The following is a 25,051-nucleotide window of genomic DNA, read 5'->3' as shown; positions in this document are numbered from 1 at the left end:
TGTATAGTGCTCTACTCACTGACAAGGACTCATCGTCCATCCTCAAGCTGATGAAGGTGATGGCATTCCCGGGGCCTCTGCCAGCCTCCCACACAAAGCCTCCCAAGGCATCCCCATCACCCCAGCCTCCCCACTTTTCTGAGGCCTTGTGACTCACCTCTAAATGCTTCTCTTTCCCTCTGACCAATAGTGGGGAAGTTTCATCCTCCCCTCCCTTTCCCTCGCTCCCTCACACCCATGCTTCAGGCCCTGGGATCACCAGCTGCACCTCCCAGCTCTTCACCATTCCACAGCCCCATCTTTCCTTCCGTGCGCTCTGGGTGATCTTTTCCTCTCTGATCCTCCATTTCTACTGCAGACAAGGGGGATGAGGAGAGGAGAAGGCAAGTTTTCCCCTTCCCCTACAGGAGCATCAGCAAAGGGAATGGGGGCTCATCTGTAACACCATCTACTTAAGCTATGGCAAGATTATTTTAGAGAGTGAGGGAGCTGTCAAGCATTTAGATGCCATTCTCGCTTTGGTCCTGCAACACTACCACAACTGTATTGTGGAAAAGGTACTTCCTGCTTATTCTTTCTCTCCCACACCCCATCCCTGCCTTCTCTCTTCCCCTCCAAGGACAAGATGCCTGGCCTTGAATGGAACTCAGTGTGGGGCTAGTGCAGTGACTTCCTTGACCACATTTCAATGCTTTTACTTAATACTGCTACTCTGAAACTCTAACCAGCCCAAGGAAGAGCCTACAGAAATTTTAGGGCTGTTGAAAAGTGTCACCTCCCCTGCTGGCATGCTATGTAACATGCTTTTGGGCTCTTCACTGCCCTCTCCAAGGGACGAGGAGGAACAGGTGAGTAATACCTAAATTCCCTAACACATTCATGGGAAGAAGTGTTCAGGGGAGGTAGAGGGAGCCACAAGGAAACGTCTTGCCTTTGTTATTTGTCCTGAACATCTGTCCCTAGGGCAGGGAGAAGAAGCCCTTCTCATTCCCTGTCCATCTGCCACCCAACTAGACACCCTTCGGGAGAACTCCTTGTGTGAAGACAGCATCCTAAGAGATAAGGAAGTTAGACCTGTCCTAATTTAGGAGTTGTATGAGGGACTCTGGAAGTAGGTTGGTGAGAGGAGTGGCCCTTTTCCCCTTTTGGGCTTCCCCTTCCTGAGCTGCCCTCAGAGGGAAGATGCAGGGCTTCGGCTAGGGGAGGCTATGGCAGGCTGAGCTCCTCATCCCCCAGGTTCTGTGTAGGCAGTTTTGCCTGGCCCCAGGATCATGCCTACCTTGGAGCTCTCTAAGCATACTGGTTGTTTTAGGGTATGAACCTGAAGCTGGATTATCTGAACGCCCTGACCAAGCTGACAAACATCCTGAGCAGCCAGCCCCTGGCCTTTCAATTCAAGTTCCCTCAGAAACTGGAAATTGTAACCTTCATGGTGGTAAGTACCGCTCAGGAGGATGGAGGTGGAAATGCAGAGAGCAGGGAGGATGGGTCCTCATGGAAACCATTGGCAGTGCTCCTAGGCTAGGCCTGGAGGGTAGAAGTCCAGATTTTCCAGTGTTCTCGTCCTACCTCAGTGTTCCCTTTCCCATCCTCAAGGCAGGGGGAGCACTGTGGGGAAGACGTGGTTGGGAGTAGGAGAGAGGTGCTGTTCTTCAGAGTCTTTGCAAGTCCCTGAAGATTCCACGTTCTGCCTCTTGTGAATATGGCCTGGAATGGGAGGAGGGGAGGAGCGCAAGAAAAATATGTTCATGATCCTCTTGGTCTCTGGGGGTATGTGTGGGTGTCTCAGGAGCTAATCAAGGAGGAGCCCGTTGAACTCCATCTCCAGCCCCATTAGGCAGAAGGCAATGAACATCATCACTGACTTCAGGTAACAACATGCCATCCACTCTCTCTTCCTTGTCCTGCCTATATTTCAGCTCTTTATTCCCGAGTCTGTCCTCATCTCTTATTTTCTACTTCTGCTTTTAGCATAAGAGGCCCCAGGCAATAGTAGACATTTACTAGACAACGTCTGCCACTTCCTTTTGCCAAGAGTTTTTGGGTGGGATTTTCCAAACACCTGGCAGAGACTGCCTCTCCCCTCTCCACAGGCACTTGCTGTTGCTTCTTGCCCAGGCTTCCTTCTGCTTTCAGGGCTGTCCCCGACTAGGCACTTCCGTCTCTCTCACTGATCCCCCATTCCCTTAAGACATCTGGGGAACCAAAGAGTAATATATCATCCCCAAGATATCAGTATCCTTTCCTGTACTAGTCATGCCTCCTCTCTTTCCCTTAGTTCTTTTCTTTCCATCTTCCTGGCTCTTTTCACCTTTTCTTACTGTTTCCTCCTTTTCCTCTTTCATTACCTTTTTTTCTAGTATCTCCCTCTCTCTTGCTCCACTTAGCCCTCCATCTCCACCTTGGCCCTCTGTGCCTCCCTCAGCTGTTATTCCCAGCCAGCACTCTCTGGTTCACTTCTGCTGCTCCCTGGATCTTAGGAATCTCAGGCCCCTCTTAGAGGTGGAAGGAAGAGCCGAGCTACTCTCTACCTGCTATAAGAGCGTATTCTGCCTGCCCGCCGTGGATGCTCTGCAGAAGGAAGCTTCCAGTCCCAAGGAGGCCCAGGCCAATGTGGTAATTAACTCTCTAATGTTTCTCTCTTTGTTTTTGTTCTTATTTTTTTGAGAGGATGAGAAGTATAGGTTTGGCAGTTTTATGTAAGGATCATCTGCCTTCTTTAATAAAAATAAAGTCATTGGAAGGTAGACTTCCTGTGAGGAAGGAGTTGCTAGGTCATGCAGCCTGAACTCTACTCATGACCTGCTTCCTTCTAGGGGCACTCACTGATGACCACTGCCACCACTTTAATATTCTGGCCCAAAGGTCAACACTCGAGCCTTCCCTTTATAACTGTTGTACAATTGAAACCAGATTGGAAGTTCAAACATGACTTTACTAAAGGCCCACTTCAGGCTTCCCTGAAGGTAAACACATTCAGGGAGCCCCTGGAGCAAGAGATCTGAGTCCACTTCCTACAGGGCCGATGGTGTTTCTTTGAGGGAGGGAAGAGGGATGCAGTTTTCCAATTTGCATTCATATGTTTAATTCCTAGGATCTCTTTCATATTCTCTGATTACTCCTTTATCTTGACTGGTTGTTCTTGTTTTATTGATGCCATAATCTTTTGAAATTTTTGAGGGTATCAATAAGAATTTTTAAAAATAAAGGTTTCTACTATTTATTGAATTAGTTTGGTTTTCTTTAGGATCATTTGGTCTGTTTGGTTATCTTGGGCTTTCTTTTCGTCGGACATCTGGTGATCTTCTTTGTCAGTTCATATTTATTTATGTTATGAAGCAAGAACCGGGCCTTAGAGAGAGGGCTAAGGTGGGTTTCCTCTGGTTGTGTCCCCATGGGGTCTTCATCAGTGTAGCTCTGGTTAGGGTAGGGATGGTGTTTTGACAGGCTTTCCCCTGTTTGGGACAGGCTGGGAATTCCAAGTGCCCTAGAAAGGATAGCTTAACTCTGGAGGTAGCTTTCTCTTGAGTACTTTATTCCGGGAGAGGAGAGCTGCCTTTCTTTTCCTTTGCCCCTCCTGGTCTGTTTTGGTGGTCCAGAACTGTCACAAATGTTGCTTTGGTTTTCCCAGCAGGCCCCTACCTTTAGGAGCCCTCCTAGGCAGATCACCTACTTTCTTTATAAGGTTTATAAGGTTTGGGGCGGGGCCACTTAGTTCACTAAAGAATGAGAGGGAGAAGTCTACTGTCGTGGCTTTTGTGAATTGGTTACCCTGCAGACTGCTGGGCCAGTCCTCTTCCTTCCCTGGAGCCAGCCAGCCTCTCAGTCATGGCTGCTGACTGAAGCTGACCCACTGGGAGCTGAGCCCCAGAATGAGCTCAGGTCAGCAGTGGGTTGGAGGGGCAGGGTAGTTATGTTGTTAGGGAACTCCCTGTCCACTAGGACAAACAGCACATCTGGCAGACATTTGTGCTCTGGTGAAAACAACAAGGAAATTCATTCAAGTTAATAGCTGGCAAGTCACGCTTGAAATGTAGGGGAAAACTTGTGGGGCAGAATTTCTTAAGGAAGGTTTCCTGGGAAAGCCAGAGTGCTGAGTGGAGTTTAGGAGGAGGGATGGGGCTGAGAGTTTGGCAATTCTTTGAGCCCCTACTCTCCCTTCAGGAGCTGTTCAGGGAGACCCTGCAATCCCTCCGAAGACTATTGGAGACTCTTGTCGTTGAGAAGCCCACTCGGACCTGGTACTGCTTGGAGGTCGGTGAGAAGGAGCCCCTGAGAGTTGGTGCATTAGTTTCCTAGAGCTGCCGTAACAAAGTACCACAACTGAGTGACTTCAAACAACAGAAATATATTATCTTACAGTTGTAAAGACCAGAAATCCAAAATCAAGGTATCTGCAGGGTTGGTTCCTACTGGAGGCTCCGAAGGAGAATCTGTTCCATGCCTCTCTCCTAGCTTCTGGTGATTCCTGGTGACCAGAGTGTCCCTTGGCTTAAAGACGTATCATTCCAATCTCCGTCTCCATTTTCACAGGGCCTTCTTCCTTCTGTGGTGTGTGTATGTCTGTGTCTCTGTTTTCTCTTCTTAATAAGGAGAGCAGTCCTTGGTTTAGGGCTCACTTAAATCCAGTATGAACTCATCTTAATTTGAATTCATCCACAAAGACCCTATTTTCCAAACAAGGCCACATTCTGAGGTTCTGGGTGAACACGAATGTTGGGGAGGACACCATCAAGCCAGTACAGCTAGGAAGAGACCCACGGAACAGTTGGGGGCAAAATAAGAGGTAGAATTGAGGATGAAGGTTCAGTGCAGAGCTTTTAAGGAAAGGATAATCGGCTAGGATCCAAATAACCTTGGTCTTCCTTTGCAGGAGAAATTTTCCTTCTTCCTTCTTCCCCTTCAGCCACTGCTGTGGTCATCTCTTCTTTCTGCTCCCCTCTGCTCCTTCACAGTAGTTAAACATTCTGGCCTTCCACCCTCTGCAGTTCCAGATTCTGGCTCTTCTGTTAGCTGTGTGGCCTTGGGAAATTATTTAACTTTTGTCTGCCTCAGTTTTCTCCTGGAAAATAGGATGATAATAGTACCTAGTTAATACAGTCATTTTGATAATTAAGTGAGATAATATTTATAAAGTGCCTGGCTCAACGGAGTAAAGCAGGTTCAAATAATTTGCTCATTTTAAAATTGTTTGTCTTTCTATTGATTTGATTTCCTTTATGCTAATGTCATTGTGATGCTTTGGCCTGCTCCTGAATATCCTGTTCCCCAGTTACCACATGAAGTTTAAGATGCCTTTGCAGTTCTTTTTGTTGTCAGAATATCAATCGCTAAGAAGTATAGTCAGAATATTGTATTCAAAAGTGACTTGAAATAACTATTTTCCTTATGATGATATTATCAATGATATAATTTGGACTTCTTTGTGTTAAAGTTTAGGATTTCCTTTTATTTACTTGAAGAGTTTGATTATGTAAATATTTACATAATTAAAAACTTAAAACTCTATAAAATTTTTCTCAGAGAATTCTTGCTCCCATCCCGATCTTCTTAACCTCATTCCCACTCACACACTAGAGATAACCATTCTCATTAGCTTCTGGTTTGTTCTTCCTGTTTTCTTATTGTAAAAATAAATGAGTCTGTGTTTACGGTATATTCTTATTTCCCTTTCTTTCTTACACAGTAGGTAGCACGTTCTATCCAGTGCTCTGGACCTGGCGTTTTTCACTTATCCACATCAGTTCACAGATGTATTCCTTATTTTTATGGTTTCATACATTGTGTGGATGAACTATAGTCTGTTCCATCAGTCCCCCTGTGGATGGGCATTGGGCTGTTGCCAATCACTTTGCTGCTAGTTTTCTTCTTTTTATTTTGAAATGATTGTAGATTCATAGGGAGTTGCAAAAATGGTACCTAGAGTCCCTTGAATGCTCCACCCAACTTCCCCTAATGGTGACATCTTATATAACAGCAGTGCACTATCAAAACCGGGAGCTGACACTGGCACACTCTTGTCAGACTACAGACTCTACACGGTTTTCACCAGTTTTTACATGCACTTGTGTGTGTGTGTTATATGCAATTTGATCTAACGTATAGAGTTGTGAAACCACCACCATCATGATGTAGGATGTTCCCTCACCGAGAGACACTCTCTTGTATTTCCGCTAGATAGTCACATCTCCTCCTACCTCATACCTCTTCCCTGGCAACCACTAATCTGTTCTCTGACTCTCTAGTTTCGTCATTTTGAGGGTGTCATATACAACCTTTAATGGGATTGGCTTCTTTCACTAAGCTTAAGGCTCTTAAGATCCTCAAAGTTGTGTGTGTCAATGGTTCCTTTTATTACTGAGTAGTATTCTATGGTATGGATCCTAGAGTTTGTTTAATTATTTACCCAGTGAAGGACATTTATTTGGGTAGCTTTCAGTTTTGACTATTATGAAAAAAGCTCCTGTGAACATTCATATACAGGTTTTTGTGTGAACATGAGTTTTCATTCTTTGGGATAAAAACTTGAGAGTAATTGCTGAGTCATATGGTAAGTATATGTTTAATTTTATAGGAAACTACCAAACTGTTTTCCAGAGCGGCTGAAGCATTTTACGTTTGCACCACAATATATGAGATGTCCAGTTTCCCTGCATCCTTGCTAGCATTTGGTATTACTTTTAAGTTTTATCTCATTGTGGTTTTAATTTGCATTTGCCTAATGGCTAATGATGTTGAATACATTTTCATGTGCCTATCTGTTATCTATATTCTTTCTTTGGTGAAATGTCTGTTCATGTCTTTTGCCCATTTTTAAATGGGATTTTTTTCTTTAATGTTGAGTTTTGAGAGTTCTTTATATATTTTAATCACAAGTCCTTTGTCAGATCTATGTTTTGCAAATGTTTTCACCCAGTCTGTACTTGCCTTTTCATTCTCTTGATAGGGTCCTTCAGAAAGCAGAAGTTTTAAATTTTGATGAAGTCCATTTTATAATTTTTTCTTTTACAAATGATGACTTTGATGTCATGTCTAAGAACTAGGTCCTGAATATTTTCCCCTATGTTTTCTCCTAAAAGCTTTTTAGTTTTACATTTTATGTTTAAATCTGTGGTCCATTTTGAATTAATTTTTGTATAAGGTATGAGCTTTGGGTTGAGGTTCAATTTTTTGCATATGAAAGTACAATTGTTCCAACACTATCCTTTATCTGTTGAATTGCCTTTACAACTTGGGCAGATTCAATTTGCCGTATTTATATAGATCTATTTCTGGACTCTGTGTTCTGTTCCATTGGGCTCTGTGCCTGTTTCTTCACTTATACTCACTATCTTGATTATTCTAGCTTTAGAGTAAGTCTTAAAATTCTGTAGTATAATCCCTCCAACTTTCCTCTTCTTTTTATCTTTGCATATAAATTTAGAATCAACTTGTCTACATCTGCAAAACATCCTGCTGGGATTTTTATGGAGTAGCCTTAAATCTTCAGATTCATTTGGGAAGGATTGAAATCTGTATTACATTTAGTCTTCTAATGAACATGTTATGTCTCTTTATTTATTACATTTTCTTTGATCTTGTTCATCAGCATTTTGTAGTTTTCAGCATACAAATCCTGTGTACATTTAAGTATTTCCTTTTTTGGAGATATTTTAAATGCAATTGTTTACAAATTTTGCTCTCCAGTGACTCAGTGTTATCATATAGAAATTCAATTGAGTTTTGCATGTCGATCGTATATTACTTCTAGTACTTTTGTGTGTGTGGATTCCTTGGAATTTTGCATGTATCTTGTTTGCAAATAGAAACAATTTTCTATCTTCCTTCTAGTCTTATACCTTTTATTTCGTTTTCATACCTTACTGCACTGGCTAGGACTTCCAGTATGACGTTGAATAGGAGTGGTAAGAGTAGACATCCTTGCCTTGTTCCCCATCTTAGGGGAGAAGTCATTCAGTCTTATACCACTAACTATGGTGTTTACTGTAGGCTGTTTGTAGGTGCCATTTATCAGGTTAGGAAGGTTGTTTCTGTTCCTAGTTTGCTGAGAATTTTTAATATGAATAGATGTTGAATTATGTAAAATGCTTTTTTTCTGCATTAATTGATATGGTCATGTTGATTTTCTTCTTTAGACTTGTAATATGGCAAATTACATTGATTGATTTTCAAGTGCTGAAGCAATTTTGTGTTCCTAGGATAAACCTCACTTGACTGTGACGTATTATTCATTTTATATATTGCTGGATTTAATTTCCCAGTATTTCATTGAGGATTTCTGTCTATGTTCATGAGGGATATTGACTTACAGTTTGCTTTTTTGTGTGTTGTCTTTGTCTGATATTGGTATCAGCTTATTATTGGCCTCATAAGTAAGTTGAGAAGTGCTCTCTCTTCTTCTGTCTCATGGAAGAGAGTGAGTAAAATTGATGTTATTTCTTCTTTAAATGTTTACTAGAATTCATCATTGAAACCATCTTGACCTGGAAATTTCTTTTTTTGGAAGGTTTTTTATCTATACATTCAATTAAAAAATAGTTATAAGACTATTCAGGCTATCTATTTCATCCTAGGTGAGTTTTGGTTTTTGAAAAATTGGTCTGTTTCCATTTCATCTAAATTGTTGAATTTATGTGAGTTAGGAGTTGTTTGTAGTATTCCCTTATTATGCTTTTAATGTTTGCATAAACTCTTTTTCAGTCTTGTATCTTTTCTCTTTTTTCTTTGTCAAAAACTAGAGGTTTTTATTGATTTTATTGATCTTTCAAAGAACCAAATTTTTGTTTCATTTTTTCTCTGTTTATTCTTTTCATATTTTTCTCTATGTTTTTGTTTTCAATTTTATTGATTTTTTCTATTATCTGTAGTATTTTCTTCCTTCTGCTTGCTTTGGGTTTATTTTACTTTTTCTAGTTTGTTTTTTTCTGTTTTGCTTTCTGTTTTTTTGCTTTTGTTTGAGGAAGATTAGCCCTGAGCCAACATCTGCCACCAATCCTTCTCTTTTTGCTGAGGAAGACTGGCCCTGAGCTAACATCCATGCCCGTCTTCCTCTACTTTATATGTGGGATGCCTGTCACAGCATGGCTTGACAAGCAGTGTGTAGGTCCGCACCTGGGATCCAAACCAGTGAACCCCAGGCCAATGAAGTGGAACATGTGAACTTAATCACTGCACCACCAGGCTGGCCCCTCTAGTTTGTTTTTTAAGGTGGAAACGGATTATTGATTTGAGACTTTCTCCTTTTCTAATATAAACATTTAGTGCTATAAATTTTCCTCTAAGCACTTCTTTAGTTGCATCCCATACCTTACAATATGTTGTATTTTCATTATCATTCAGTTCAAAATATTGTATAATTTCTCTTGAGAGTTCCTCTTTGGCCAATAGATTATTTAGAAGTGTGTTGTTTAATTTCCAGATGTTTGTAGAATTTTCTGTTATTTTTCAGTTATTGATTTCTAGTCTAATTCCATTATGGTCAGAGAACATACTTATGATTTCCATTTTTAAAAATTTAAGGTTTTATTTTATGAAACAAGATATTGCCTATTTGCTTTCGTTGGATGGAGTGTGCTAAAATGCCAATTGATGTCAATTGTTCAGTTCTGCTATATCCTTGCTGATTTTCTATTTACTAGTTGTATCCACTCCTGAGAGAAGAATATTGAAATCTCCAAATATACTGAAGATTTGCCTATTTTTCCTTTCACTTCTGTCAGTTTTAGCTTCATATATTTTGAAGCTCTGTTGTTAAGTGCATATACAATTAGGATTTTTATATCTTCCTCGTAATTTTTCTTTTTATCATTATGAAAAATCCTCTTTATTTCGGATAATTGTCTTTGCTCTGAAGTCTTCTTTTTCTGTTATTAATATAGCCACCCTTCTTTTCTTTTTATTGGTGTTTGCATGATATGTCTTTATGCATCCTTTTACTTTTAATACACCAATATTATTATATTTGAAGTGAGTTTCTTGTAGATAGCATACAGTTGGCCATTTAAAAAATCCATTCAGTAGGCTCATTTGAAAAATTTCTTTCTGACACTGTGTCTTTTAATTGGTGTGTTTAGACTATTCACATTTAATGCAATTATTGGTATGGTTTTAGGCTTCTCACTTCATTGCTCATGTCCTACTGGTTCCCTCTGATTTTTATTCCTCCGTTTCCTCTTTCTTACTTTCTTTGGGCTATTTTCACATTATTAGTATTATGTGTTAGTTTATCTGTTCTGCTTTGATGATGTCTCTCTGTGTAGTTTTTATAGCAGTTCCTCTGGGGATTACAATATACATGCTTATCTTTTCACAGCCTGTTTAGAATTGATATTGCACCACTTCAAGAGGAACGTAGAAACTTTATCACCATGTAGACCCCTTGATTCTCTCCCTTCTTTATGCTGTAGTTGTCTTACATATTACAATTACATGCATTAAAACCCCATCAGACAATTTTAGAATATGCGCTTTGAGATATTCAACATATTTTACAGATCTCGATAAAAGAATAGTCTATTCTATTTACCCAGATATTTATCTTTTCTGTTCAATCCTGATGTTCCAAGTTTCCTTTTGTTATCATTTCTCTTCCTTTAACAATTCTTTTAGAACAAGTCTGTTGGCAATGAATTCTCTTAGTTTTCCTTCACCTGATAATGTCTTTATTTCACCTTCATTTCTGAAGAGTTTTTTCCCACTGGACATAGAATTCTGGGTTAACAGTATTTCAATTTCAGCACTTAAAAATATTATTCTACTTCTTTATTTCTGATGAGAAATACACAGGCATTCAAATCATTGTTTTCCTACAGGTAATGTCTCATTTCTCTCTAGTTGCTTTCAAGATTTTTTTCTCTGTCTTTAGCTTTCAGAAATTTTGTTATGATGTGTCTGCACATGGATTTCTTAGGATTTAGCCTGTTTGGGATTCACTGAGCTTCTTGAATCTCTAAAATTATGTCTTTCACCAAATTTGGGAAGTTTGCAACCATCATTTATTCAATTTTTTTTTCAGTACTGCACTTTCCAATTTCCTCCTGGGATGCCAATGACATGAATATTGGACATTTTGGTATTATCCCACAGGTTCCTGAGATTCTGTTTATTTTCAATATTTTTTCCCTTTTTCTTGTTCAGCCTGGATGATTTTTACTGGGCTATCTTCAAGTTCACCGACTCTTTCCCCTAACATTGTCATTTTTCTATTAAGCCTACCCAGTGAAATTTTAATTTCAGTTACAGTACTTTTCAGTTCTAAAATTTTCTTTTATTTTTCCTTTGTATCTTCTGTTTCTTTGCTGAGACTTTCTCATGTGAGTTGAGATTTTCCTTGTTCTTTATATGTGGAGTAAATTTTGGATTGTATCCTGGACATTATGAATATTATGAGATTCTGGGTCTTATCTAAATATACAGAATATGTTGATATTTTCATTTTAGCAGGCAGCTGATGCAGTTCAGATCAAGCCACAATGTCTGATCAGCGTTCTGTGGGTTGTAGTTCCAGTATCAGTTCATTTTTCAAGGTCTTTGCAGTACTAGTCAGATGTGTCCCAAATATGTACCACACGTATGTGTCCCACTTTGGGACTAGGGTGGTAAACTACTCCTGTAGTTCAGTTCTCAAAGTCTGTATGTTTTTAGGATTAGATTTGTACATATGAACTTTGATGGTGAGCCCATGAGTTCATAAACAACTTTAAGGTGTTTATTTTCCAAACTCTTCCCTCTCTGCAGTCTCCCTAATATTTTCTGCCTCTATAGGGCTCCCCTTTTTGGTCCTCCAGCCAGAAATCTGAGGCTTTAGTGACCCTGCCCTCTCAAGCATTTCCACCACTGTATCTGCATCTGGGGCCAAGCAATGGGGGGACAGAGAATAAAGAAAACGTCTGGAGTTCACCTCACACTTTTGGGACCACAGGTCCTCTGATCAGCATAAAGTTCCCCTCTCTCAGAGGTTTGGCTCCTGCAGCTTCCTCTTGCCACCATTGCTGTCACAAGTTTGCTTAGGGGCTGGGGCATGAGACAATTGGGGAAAGGGGGAAGAAAGAGCAAACAGAAAAATGGAGGATTCCCCCACGCTGAGGATTAGAAGTTCCCTTTCCTGCTCCTTGAGCTAGAATTAGAGCACTTCTCTGGGAGCTTTTCTCTTTGCAACCTGGTACCCAGGTTTTGGACTGTATTGAGTTCAAGCCAGAAGAAACTCGAGGGAAAAAATGGTAAACTCTCCACTGATTCAGTGTTGCTTTGAATTCTGGTCTTCTTCCCTAATACACCTGCTACTATCATTTTGGAGTCCTCAAATGGCTGCTCCATGTATTCCATCCAGTTTTAAAAAAATTTTTATTTTATTGAGATCATAATAGTTTATAAGATTGTGAAATTTCAATTGTATGTTATTATTAGTCAGGCACCATATGTATGTGCCTCTTTACCCCTTTTGCCCACTCACCAATCCCCTTCCCCTCTGGTAACCACCAAACTGTTCTCTTCATCTGTATGTTAGTTGATCTTCCACATATGAGAGAAATTATGCAGTGTTTGTCTTTCTCTGTCTGGCTTAGTTTGCTTAACATAATACCCTCAAGGTGCATCCATGTTGTTGCAAATGGGACAATTTTGTCTTTTTTATGGCTGAGTAGTATTCCATTGTGTGTGTGTGTGTGTGTGTGTGTGTGTATACACCACATCTTCTTTATCCAGTCATCAGTTAATGGTCACTTGGGTTGCTTCCATGTCTTAGCTATTGTGAATAATGCTGCAATGAACACAGGGGTGCATAAGTCTCTTTGAATTGTTGATTTCAAGTTATTTGGATAAATATCCAGTAGTGGGATAGCTGGGTCATATGATATTGCTATTTTTGATTTTTTGAGAAATCTCCATACTGTTTTCCATAGTGGCTGCACTAATTTGCATTCCCACCAGCAGTGTATGAGGGTTCCCTTTTCTCCACGTCCTCTCCAACATTTGTTATTTTTTGCCTTGGTGATTACAGCCGTTCTATTGGGTGCAAGGTGATATCTTAGTGTAGTTTTGATTTGCATTTCTCTGATGGTTAGTGATGTTGGACATCTTTTCATGTGCCTATTGGCCATCTGTATATCTTCTGTAGAAAAATGTCTGTTCAGTTCCTCTGCCCATTTTTTTTGATTGTTTGCTTTTTATTGTTGTGTTGTGTGAGTTATTTATATATTTTGGAGAGTAACCCCTGGTTGGATATATGATTTGCAAATATTTCCTCCCAGTTTGTGGGTTGTCTTTTCATTTTGTTCCTGGTTTCCTTTGCCTTGCAGAAGCTCTTTAGCCTGATGAAGTCCCACTTGTTTATTTTTTCTTTTTTATTGTATATCCTTTATTATATGTCCTTTCTTTTTAATTTTTTCATGTCTGAGTAGACATGTTATTCAGAAAGATTATTCTAAGACCCATGTCAAAGAGTATACTGTCTATATTTTCTTCTAGGAGTTTTATGGTTTCAGGTCTTACCTTCAAGTCTTTGATCCATTTTCAGCTAATTTTTGTGTATGGTGAAAGATAGTGGTCTATTTTCACTCTTTTGTATGTGGCTGTCCAGTTTTCCCAACACCATTTATTGAAGAGATCTTCCTTACTTCATTGTATGTTCTTAGCTCCTTTGTCAAAGATCAGCTGTTCGTAGATGTGTGGGTTTATTTCTGGGCCTTCAATTCTGTTTCATTGATCTATGTGTCTGTTTTTGTGCCATTACCATGCTGTTTTGATTACCATAGCTTTGTAGTATATTTTCAAGTCCAGCATTGTGGTGGCTCTTGCTTTGTTCTTTTTTCTCAGGATTGCTTTAACTATTTGGTTCTTTTGTTGCCCCATATGAATTTTAGGATTCTTGCTCTATTTCTGTGAAGAATGTCATTGAGATTCTAATTGGGATTGCATTGAATCTATAGATTGCTTTAGGTAGTATGGACATTTTAGCTATATTTATTCTTTCAATCCATATGCATGGAATATCTGTCCATTTCTTTACGTCATCATCAATTTCTTTCAATAATGTCTTATAGTTTTCATTGTATAGGTCTTTCACCTCCTTGGTTAAATTTATTCCTAGATATTTTATTCTTTTTGTTGCAATTGTAAATGGGATTGTAGTCTTGAGTTCCCTTTCTTTTAGTTCATTATGAGAGTACAGAAATGCGACTGATTTTTGTAAGTTGATTTTGTACCCTGCAATTTTGCTGTAGTTGTTGATTATTTCTAGTAGTTTTCCAATGGATTCTTTAGGGTTTTCTACATAATAAAATCATGTCATCTGAAACAGTGAGAGTTTCACTTCTTCATTGCCTATTTGGATTCCTTTTATTTCTTTCTCTTGCCTAATTGCTCTGGCCAAAACCTCCAGTACTATGTTGAATAAGAGTGGCAAGAGTGGGTACCCTTGCCTTGTTCCTGTTTTCAGAGGGGTGGCTTTCAGCTTTTCACCATTAAGTATGATGTTGGCAGTGGGTTTGTCATATATGGCCTTTATTAGGTTGCAGTACTTTCCTTCTATATGCATTTTATTGAGAGTTTTTATCATAGATGGATGTTGGATCTTGTCAAATGCTCTCTCTGCATTTATTGAGATGATTGTGTGGTTTTTATTCCTCATTTTGTTAATGTGGTGTATAACATTGATTGATTTGTGCATGTTGAACCATCCCTGCATCCCCAGTATAAATCCCACTTGATCATGGTGTATGATCTTATTCATGTATTGCTGTATTCAGTTTGCCAATATTTTGTTGAGGATTTTTGCGTCTATGTTCATCAGCGATATTGGCCTGTAATTTTCCTTTTTTTGTTCTCCTTGTCTGGCTTTGGGATCAGGGTGATGTTGGCCTTGTAAAATGTGGTAGGAAGTGTTCCGTCTTCTTCAACTGCTTGTAATAGTTGAGAAGAATAGGTATTAAATCTTCTTCGAATGTTTGTATAATTCTCCTGAGAAGCCATCTAGTCCTGGACTTTTATTTTTTGGGAGGTTTTTGATTATTGTTTCAATCTCTTTACTAGTGATTGGTCTATTCAGATTCTCTATTTCTTCTGATTCAATTTTGGGAAGTTATATGAGTCTAAGAATTTATCCATTTCTTCCAGATTGTCCAATTTGTTGGCGTATAGTTTTTCATAGTATTCTCTTACAATCATTTGTATTTCTGGGGTATCTGTTGTAATTTCTCCTCTTTCATTTTATATTTCATTTATTTGAGCCTTCTCTCTTTTTTTCTTAATGAGTATAGCTGAGGATTTGTCAATGTTGCTTATCTTCTAAAAGAAGCAGCTCCTTGTTTCTTTGATCCTTTCTACTGTTGTGTTTTTTTTGCTGTTTCAATTTCATTTAGTTCTGCTCTAGTTTTTATTATTTCCCTCCTACTGACTTTGGGCTTTGTTTGTTCTTCCTCTTCTAGTTCTGTTAGGTGTAGTTTAATATTGCTTATTTGAGATTGTTCTTGTTTGTTAAGATGGGCCTTTATTGCTATGAATTTCCCTCTTAGGACAGCTTTTGCTGCATCCCATACTAGTGGTATCATGTATTTTCATTTCTCTCCAGATATTTTTTTGATTTCTCCTTTAATTTCTTCAATGATCTATTGGTTTTTCAGTAGCCTGTTGTTTAGTCTCCACATATTTGTGACTTTCCCAGCTTTTTTCTTGTAGTTGACTTCTAGTTTCATAGCATTGTGGTCAGAAAAGATGCTTGATATGATTTGTCTTCTAAATTTATTGAGATTTCCCAACATATGTTCTATCCTTGAGAATGTTCCATGTGCACTTGAGAAGCATGTGTAATCTTCTGTTTTTGAATGGAGTGTTCTATATATATCTATTAAGTCCATCTGGTCTAATTTTTCATATAAATCTACTATTTCCTTGTTGACTTTCTGTCTGGATGATCTATCCATTGATGTAAGTGGGGTGTTAAGGTCCCCTACTATTATTGTGTTCTTGTTAATATCCCCTATTAGGTTTATTAGTAGTTGCTTTATGTACTTTGGTGCTCCTGTGTTGGGTGCATATATATTTATAAGTGTTATGTCCACTTGGTGGAGTGTCCCTTTTATCATTAAATACTGCCCCTCTTTGTCTCTCATACCTGTTTTATCTTGAAGTCTACTTTGTCTGATATAAGTATGGCAGCACCTGCTTTCTTTTGTTTGCCATTAACTTGGAGTATCATCTTCCACCCCTTCACTCCAAGCCTATGTTTGTCTTTAGAGCTGTGTTTCCTGGAGGCAGCATATTGTTGGGTCTTGTTTTTTAATCCATCCCTCCACTCTGTGTCTTTTTATTGGAGAATTCAATCCATTTATATTTAGAGTGATTATTGATATATGAGGGCTTAATGCTGCCATTTTATTGCTCATTTTCCAGTTGTTCTGTATTTACCTTGTTTCTTGGCCAGTGTATTTTAGACTACAAATTCAGTTTGGTAGTTCACTATGATGTTTTTCTCATTATTTATCATTTGTGTCTCTGTTCTGATTATTTGTTTAGTGGTTACCATGAGGTTTGTATAAAAAAAAATCTCATAAATGAGATACTCCATTTTCTGATAGCCTCTTATTTCCTTAGTCTAAGCTGATTCCATCTCTTTTCTCCTCCCCTTCTAAGTTATTGTTGTTAGAACTTATTCCATCTTGTATTGTGGGTTTGTTGTTAAAATGATGAGATTATATTTATTTTTGATGTTTCCTTCTCTTTATCTTTAAGGTTATAATTAAGTATTTGCTAACCTGTTCTGATAGAGAGCTGCAATTTTCTGATTTTGCCTGCCTATCTATCTCCTTGCTCAAGGCTTTGTAAACCTTTTTTTTTTTTTTTTTTCAGGTATGAGGGCCTTCTTGATCATTTCTTGTAGGTGGGGTCTTGTGTCAATGAATTCCCTTAGCTTTTGTTTATCTGGGAAAGTTTTTGTTTCTCCACCATATCAGAAGGATATTTTTGCTGGATAGAGTATTCTTGGCTGAAAGTTTTTGTCTTTCAGAATTTTGAATATATCATTCCACTCTCTCCTAGCCTGTAAGTTTTCTGCTGAGAAATCCACCGAAATCCTGATAGGAGTTCCTTTGTAAATTATTTTCTTCTGTCTTGCTGCCCTTAATATTTTTTCTTTGTCATTGACTTTTGCTAGTTTACTACTATATGCTTCAGAGAAGGTCTTTTTATGTTGATATATTTAGAAGTTCTATTAGCTTCTTTTACTTGTATTTCCAACTCCTTCCCCAGGTGTGGGAAATTCTCAGCTATCATTTCTTTGAACAGCTTTCTGCTCCATTCTCCCTCACTTCTCCCTCTGGAATACCTATAATTGCATTTCCTAATTGAGTTGGATATTTCTCAGAGAATTTCTTCATTTCCTTTTAGTCTTAGTTCTCTCTACTCCTCCATCGGAAGCATTTCTGTATTTCTGTCCTCCAGACTGCTAATTCTCTCCTCCATAATATCAGCTTTGTTATTCAGGAAGTCCAGATTTTTCTTTATCTTATCCATTGTGTTTTTTGTCTCCAACATTTCTGATTGGTTTTTCTTTACAGTTTCAATCTCTTTTGTGAAGAATTCCCTCTGTTCATTAATTTGTTCCAGATTTCATTGAACTGTCTGTCTTTTCTTGTAACTCATTGAGATTTTTTATGATAGCTATTTTGAATTCTCTGTCATTTAGATTGTAAATTTCTGTGCCTTCAGGATTGATTTCTGGGCGCTTGTCCTTTTCTTTCTGGTTCGGAGTATTAATATATTTCTTCATACTGTTTGATGGTGTGTATTTATGCCTTTGCATAGTGATAGTATCTGGTCACAGATTCCAACTGCTACCATTTGGGGTTGGGAGGTTCAGGAGCTGTGTAATCTGAGCCCCCTGCGATTCCTGCCATCTGTGCCTGTCCTTAGAATCTATGCTGACAGAGCTTGCCTGCGATTGCCAGCTAGCTCGCTCACAGCTCCTGTTTTTCTAACCTATGAACAGGTGCTCTGGCCAACTGGTTGAGCTGGAGTGCTAGGCAGGGGGAGGGGCACTTTCTTTCACATGCACGATCCCAGGGGCTTTCTTGCTCTGCCCTCACTGTCTGCTCTCCTGGTGTGCTGGCTTGATGGAGACACACCCCCGCAATAGCTTAGCCACCTCTGTGTGGGGCTTTCCCATAGGCTATGAGGGAACTTGGAGAGCAAAGGTGTTCCTGTGGAGCATTGACCCTTCCCCCTCTCCTCTCAGAGCTGCACCTGGTCCTGCCCCCTGAGTCGCTGCTGTTTGGGAGGGAGAGAATATTCCCTTACCTCTTTCCACTTCCTCTCAGGGGTTCTGGCACCTCCACCTTCAGATGTATGACTGTGTGGATCTCTCAGACGCCTTTTGCGTTGTGTGAATGTCCTCTGTTGGTTTATGAATGTCCTTTTCATTGTGTCTTAGGGGGCAGAATCTAAAGGAAGAGCTCACTCTGCCATGATGCTGACGTTCCCTCTCTCTGTCTAGTTTTTATAGCTGCATTAACTGAGAGAGACAGGGTGGGTGGTGCTTATTTCATCTTACCCAGAACCAAGACCCCTACTTTTATTATTCCCAATTTCCATTCTAGTTTTCTTAATTTTTTATTATAGAAAATCTCAAGCATCTACAAAAGTAGGGAGAATAGCACAATGATCCCTTGTACCATTACCCAGCTCCAATGATTAGTCATGACCACCCTTGTTTTATCTATACCCTATACACTCCCCAGCCTCCTCCCCTCTATATTATTTTGAAACAAATTCCATACCATTTTATCCATAAATATTTCAGTATGTTTCTCTAAGAGATAAGTATTCTTTTAAAAAAATATATAACTGTGCTATCATTATTACATTTAAAAATTAACATTAATTTCATTGTTTAAATATCATTAAATATTCAGACATTCCAATTGGTTAGTTTGTCTCTTAAGTCTCTTAATCTATAGATTCTCCTTCCATTGTTTTTTTCCTTAAAATTTATTTGTTGAAGAAACCAAGTCATTTGTTCTGTAAATTTTCCACATTCTGGTTTGTGCTGATTACATCCTTTGGGGTGACTTAACAAGTTCCTCTGTTCAAATCCTTCCTATAAATTAATTGTTAGATCTAGAGCCTTGATCACGAGTCTGAGCAATTTTTGGCAAGGATTACTTCATAAGTAGTCTTGTCTTCTTCCACCAAGAGGCACATAATGCTGGTTGTCTCTCTTTTTGAGGCATTTACAGCTTTTGATGATCACTACTTAGATTCATTAATTCATTAGTGGTTAAAAATTGGTGATACTCTTTTTTTTAAGACCTTGTTATTGAGATATCACTTGCTACAATAAAGTATGCAAATCTTAAGTGTACACTTAGACACATTTTTACGTATGTATACATCTGTGTAAATACCAGTCAGAACAGAATATAGAACATTTCCAATACCCCAAAAGGTTCCCCATGTTCCCTCTCCCAGTGAATAACCCACACCAGTGATAGCCACTATGTTGATTTCTAGCACCATATATTAGTGTAGCTTGTTCTTGAGCTTCACATAAATGAAGTTGTATAATATGCACTTTTTTGTGTCTGTATTATTTCACTTCAACATTGTGTTTGTGAGATTCATCCATGTTGTTACATGTAGCACTACATTATTCTTTTTTATTGCTATGTAATATTCCATTGAATGAATATACTTCTATTTATTTTTGCAAAAGGATGATGCAATTCTACCATTCCTCATTCATTTTTAGCTGGAATTCTAATATAAAGTGAAACCACCTTTAAAGACTATGTGATTACCTTGAGGAATAGCTTTTCATATAGAAAAGACAAGATAAATGCTGGATCCTTTCCCTTTAACAGTTTACAAAGTAATTAATTGTTTCCTAGTATTCTCCAAAAGTGACCAGTGATGTTATTTCTCTAGTATCCTTGAATTTAAAATGAATTTTAAAATGTTTTATGTGTTTTAATCAATTACAACTATTATTCTTATTTATGCTTAAATTCTTCCATCTTTGGTCAAAGGGGGCCTCTTCAGATTGGCTCCTGAATCCCTCTACATGACTCCAATAGTCTTCAATAGCTTCCTTGCTCTTCAATACAATATCTTGTATATTTTCTGTCTCAGTCCTGGAATCAACTGTTTTTACAAGGAGTTCTGATTCCTCTTATTGAAAAATGGCATTTAGAGACCACAGTCTTAGCACTGGGGTATTTCATCAGAGTTTGGCTGCAAGGAGGACTTGCAGAGCTCCCAGGAGAACTCCTCATATCTTCATGAAGAGTGTTTTTTGTTATTAGTGTAGCGTCAGTATTCTCTTGATTTGGTTGTGGATTTTTCATCTGCTGCTTTTCCCCTTTTCAATTATAAATCGCTGTTTGTTTGGCTGCATCATTGTCAGATTGATTGCTGTAGACTGACACGTAGCAATGCATCTTTGGATCAGTGGCATTTTGGGCCCATAATTTACTAATGGTGGGAAACTTATACATTGTGTTTCAAGTAGGAATCATCCATAATTATATTTCTCAAGCAGATTTAAACATAATTCACCCTTGAATCTGTGAATACTGCGATGCTTCTGTGTTATCACTAAGTTCTCTTTCTACTGAAGAATGGGAAGCAGTGGGTAGGGAGACACTGGGGTATGTTGACCCTTTGAAGTGAATCACAGTCATATAATTTGAGAGCCATGGCTTTAACCTGAAAGAAGGAGGTACTAATTGAGGAGATTTCTAGCACCTAGATAAGGGCAAGATTGGGGGCTAGAGGAATGAAGTCTTCTGGTGCCAGACCCACACATATAATCTGCCTCTAGGCAAATAAAATCCTGTTCTCAGAAGTCTTGCCCTGATACTTTGCAAAAGCCAGGTTTAAGGTTACACTTCTACCCTCTGGGTTGCAGCTAAACAAGACTCTCCTTTCATTCTTTTCTCCTTCCAGCTTCTGGACACATGGCTGAATTCCCAGAAGGACAATGAACGAGAACGGGCCATGTGGTGCACTGCCTGTATCCTTGGTTTTACTGCAAAAATGAACAACTTTGAAGTGAGTGGGAGCCTGCCCTAGAGCCTGGGCCGGCCCTGCTGCCCCCTCTGGTCACCCTTATCCCTACCTTTATCCCAAACTTTATCACATGTATTACCTAGCCTTAATAATTCATCCTTATCCTCCATCTCCTTGACTCCATCCTCTGTTTTCTCTTGTGCATCCCATCTTGTTCTTTCCTTTCTCCCTTCTGACATCTTCTGCTTGGTCTTTTTCTCCATCCACCAATTCCATTCCACTTGGTTCAGTTTGATTCCATTCATCTTAACAGGCAGTTACTGAATACTCACCTTGTGCCGGGCACTGTGCTAGGTGTTACACCGGATACATAGAGGACCAAGACAGTTCCCTGACTTCATGGATCTTACAGTCCACTGGGGAGAGAGGCATGCATAGAACACATTTAAATAGAGGGTAATAATGAATGTACAAATCAAATGTGGTGGGAATAAAAGATCAAAACACAAATGATTCCAAGTGGGGGGATCAAGGAAAACCTCACAGAGGAGGAGGCATTTGAGCGAGGCTTGAAGGATGAATGGAGTGTCCAGAGGCAAAGAAGAGGGACAATATAGAGTCATTCCAAAACTGTGATTCCTGTGTCCTTTGTAGCCACAATTCACCCACCTAATTCCTTTCCCATTAACCTCACCTAGTCTCACCTCTCATGTCTCTGGCACATGCATCCCCTCTTCCTAGTTCTTTTCCTGTCATTCCTCCCAGCCGAAGGGGGTGGCTGGGATAACCTGTGACTCTCAGCTCTCCTCCTCAGACGGAAATCAAGTTCACTAGCCTGGGGCGTTTGGTAAGGCTGCTGGCCATGCGCTGCCAGGACCCAGTCGACGACATCTGCTTCCTGTCTTCCCAGGCCGTCTACAACCTCTACTGTATCCTCCTGCTACAAAAGCATATGGCGAACTTTCTCTTGTCCCTCCCGCTGCCTCCCACTTAGGCCTGGCCGTCCCCACATACTCTGTCCCAGGAGAGTGAGAGTCAAGAAGTTACTTGAGCACCTCATTTCCACTGAGGAACCTGCCCCCAAACATCTACAGATACCCTCTTGGGACAAAATATCTATTCAGGAAGCAGAGTTTTTGAATTAGTTTCTCTCCCTCTGGCTGAACCCCGTACTCTTGCCCAATTCTGTCTCTGCTCTGAGGCAGGCAATGCGGGTTCCTTTGACATTAGCTCGCACCATTCCTGGTCTTAGTGCCCATTCCTCTGCTCTCAGCTCCATGGGATATACATCTCCCTAAGCTGACTTAGTTCAGTAGGTGGGAGGCAGGAGGGAAACGGGGGAGCCCAAGATGGCTTCTGAGTGTTTGAGGGGTGGAGTCGGGTGTCTTTGTTTCAGAGACGGGAAGGAAGAAACAGGGTCTGTGGGAAGAAGAGGGCAAGAGCGAAGTCTATAGTGCCAACGTGTTCTACAACAACATCTGTGAGATTGCCAAGGTGAGGGGGCAGGCTAGGGACAAAGTGGGGAGAGCCTGAGCCTCTCATTTATACAGTATCAGAGACTCCTGGGCTGGGACTCTTTTATCCCATCTCCCTTCCCCTTCCATTACTGGATGTGACCTTTTTCTTTGGGGAAATTTTCCTGCCACATGCTCCCCCTTGAGCATCATGGGTCCTAATACTTCTTTTTTACTCCTCCCCCGGAAGTATTTGCTTCATGCTAAAGATGCTTTGTGAGCAATGTGTAGACTCAACCCATGCTTCAAAGAGATGTCATTAAGGATCTTAGCCCCACCCCTTCTCTCCCAGTGCTCTGCCTCTGCAACCTCTGACATCTGAGCCCCATATTGTACCGAAGGTCAGGGTTTTCTCCCTCCCATCTCCAAAGACTGTCCACAGTGAAAGAGTCTTCTAGGAGCTAGGCAGACAGCACAGGCCTAGGACAAAAGCACATTATGTTCCGCAGAGAAGCTCTCCCTCCTACCCTAACTAGGAAGAATGGCACAGGCTATATCGGGCAAGGGACCCAGGTGTGTCCACCCTGATCCCACTCTGTTGCAGACATTTGCAGAGTATTTCACCCAGATCCAGCTCACCTCCTTGGTGCTGACAGCCATGGAGGACCTGACTGACAGCAGAGCCAAGGTATCTCTGGCTGCAGCCCAGCTGATGAGTGCTGTCATGAAGGAGGGGGCAGAGACATGATAAAGGTAGTATGGTGCTGTGGCAAGAGCTCTGCCCTGCAAGTCAGGAGCCCTGGGCTCTTGCCTGGCTCTATTACTAACCAGCTGAAAGGCCTTGGGCAAGTCCCTCTCCTCTGTAGGCCTTAATTCACTCACCTCTAAAATGTGGGCTTGGACTAGATTTTCTCTGCGGTCCCACTGAGCTCTGACATGTGTATCCTGAGCTCATAAGTGCAGTGCCTCCCCTCTGGGGGGCTGGTTGCTCAGTTAAGGACGATTGCTTACAGGAGTTTAGGCAGCTGGAGGGCCTAGCAGGCAGAGCACAGGAAGCTTTGTTAGAGAAATTCATCCCGATTCCCTGGGGTGTCAGGGAGCTTAGACCCCGTGAAGGATAAGGCTGTAGACTGCAAACCAGCAAGCTCATGGAATGACTCTGACCTTTGGATAAATTTTCTCTTAGGTTAACATATAAAAACAAGAAGGTTTTGCATAAAATCCACATTTCTCACTTCACTGAAAAAACAAACCTTTAAAATGGGGTCACAAAGGCAACTCTCTGAGTGCCGCCATCCTTTATATGGGTGCAGGTGCTAGCTAGGCCCTCCTCTGTCTGAATCCTCTGACACCTGTTGCCTCCACTCATTTAGGTGACTTTCCTGGCTTAGGTACCAGAAATGGAAGGATCCCTCTGAGGGTGTCTTTGAGGCATTACAGTGAACTGGCTTCCCAGAGGCCCAGATATTAAGGATCTGAGGGTCAGATGAGAGTCCTGTGGTCCCCCTGCTTCCAATGCTGTCTGTCCCTGCACTTTCATGGGTTGAAGTTGACCTCAGCTGGGAGGGGAACCTTGCAGTGTCTCCGGTCTTCTGCCATCCTTCCTGGAAGGTCTTGTGCCCCCTGAGTAACCCAGGAGCTCCCCTCTGGACACTGCGGCTATGGGCAGGCATTTGCTATAAGGGCCTTGGCATAAGCTTCTAGGGTTCCTTCGTGGCCCCTGCTGGTCTGGCCTCTGGCACTCCAGAACTCTGCCTTGAGAAGAGAGTCACTGGCAGGATTGCCACCAAGTCCCTTGAGTTTAGGGAATTTGTAGAGAGGGAGGAGGAGGGAAAGAAGCAAAGAAAGAATTACTGAGACTCTTCTGGCTCTGCCCCGTAGATTGAGGAAGTTGTGGAGGGTATCCTGGAATGGCTCAACTTGCCGCTGGAGCCCAGCACGAAGGAGGAGACCCTACGTGCTCACTGGCAGGCACCAACACCCACATGGTCGTGCCCATGCTGCTCAACAAGCCCCTCCCTTGGGATAGGTACCTCTCCACTGCTGGGGGGGGGGGGGGCGGCACATCCTCCAGCCCAATGACCCCTCCCCTGCCCCAGTCCAAGCCCAGCATAGCAATCACTGCACAGGGACGCTTTCTCTTTGATGTCAATCAAACTTCCTCTCCATGTCCTCTGGCCCAGTCCTCTTTGGTCTCACTCCCTATAGACCCTAAGAGCTGGCCCTTCATAGGTCCAAGGCCAGACTAGTCCTAGGAGCATGGTCACTAGGGCTCATGACATGCTGTCCCTGGGTCCTGCAGAACCAATCTGGCCCTGTGGAAGGCGTTTGGCACCCAGCGAGAGACCACAATCAACGTCCTGCAGCTGCTCATAGACATCCTGGAAAAGCTCCACTCCAGAAGGGAAACGAGGAAGATGGCCTTCCAGCCTGTGGTGGTCAGCATGAGGGAAGAGAGGGAGCCTAGGAATTACTGTTTGGGGCCTTGGGGGCAGAACTGAAGATCAAGGGACAGCTGCAGGATGGAAGCCAATCTTAGGGAGGAGCAAAGAGGAGAGGTTAACACTGGAATCACTAATACCCTACATTCAATGAGCACT

The 25,051-nt window shown here is 40.8% G+C and overlaps 1 protein-coding gene across 8 annotated transcripts in view; it reads left to right on the top strand.

Moving 5' to 3' along the window:
- The first annotated feature begins 65 nt into the window (after positions 1 to 65).
- LOC102148773 (uncharacterized) overlaps positions 66 to 25,051 on the top strand; it is a 48,414-nt gene continuing 23,428 nt past the window's right edge. For all 8 annotated transcript variants that reach the window (XR_002808591.2, XR_011439931.1, XR_011439929.1 and 5 more), the window contains exons 1-8: positions 66 to 848; positions 1,313 to 1,435; positions 1,790 to 1,870; positions 2,481 to 2,616; positions 4,165 to 4,254; positions 20,935 to 21,039; positions 22,394 to 22,491; positions 24,754 to 24,889. Coding sequence is in view for 2 of the 8 variants with exons in the window: in XM_070270856.1 (XP_070126957.1) it covers positions 1,848 to 1,870; positions 2,481 to 2,616; positions 4,165 to 4,254; positions 20,935 to 21,039; positions 22,394 to 22,491; positions 24,754 to 24,889 (588 nt within the window). In the remaining 6 variants the exon portion in view is untranslated. The remainder of the gene's footprint in view (positions 849 to 1,312; positions 1,436 to 1,789; positions 1,871 to 2,480; positions 2,617 to 4,164; positions 4,255 to 20,934; positions 21,040 to 22,393; positions 22,492 to 24,753; positions 24,890 to 25,051) is intronic.

This window comes from Equus caballus, chromosome 6 (genome assembly GCF_041296265.1).
Source record: "Equus caballus isolate H_3958 breed thoroughbred chromosome 6, TB-T2T, whole genome shotgun sequence".
NCBI classification, from domain to species: domain Eukaryota; kingdom Metazoa; phylum Chordata; class Mammalia; order Perissodactyla; family Equidae; genus Equus; species Equus caballus.
This window is presented reverse-complemented; position numbering and strand designations above follow the sequence as displayed.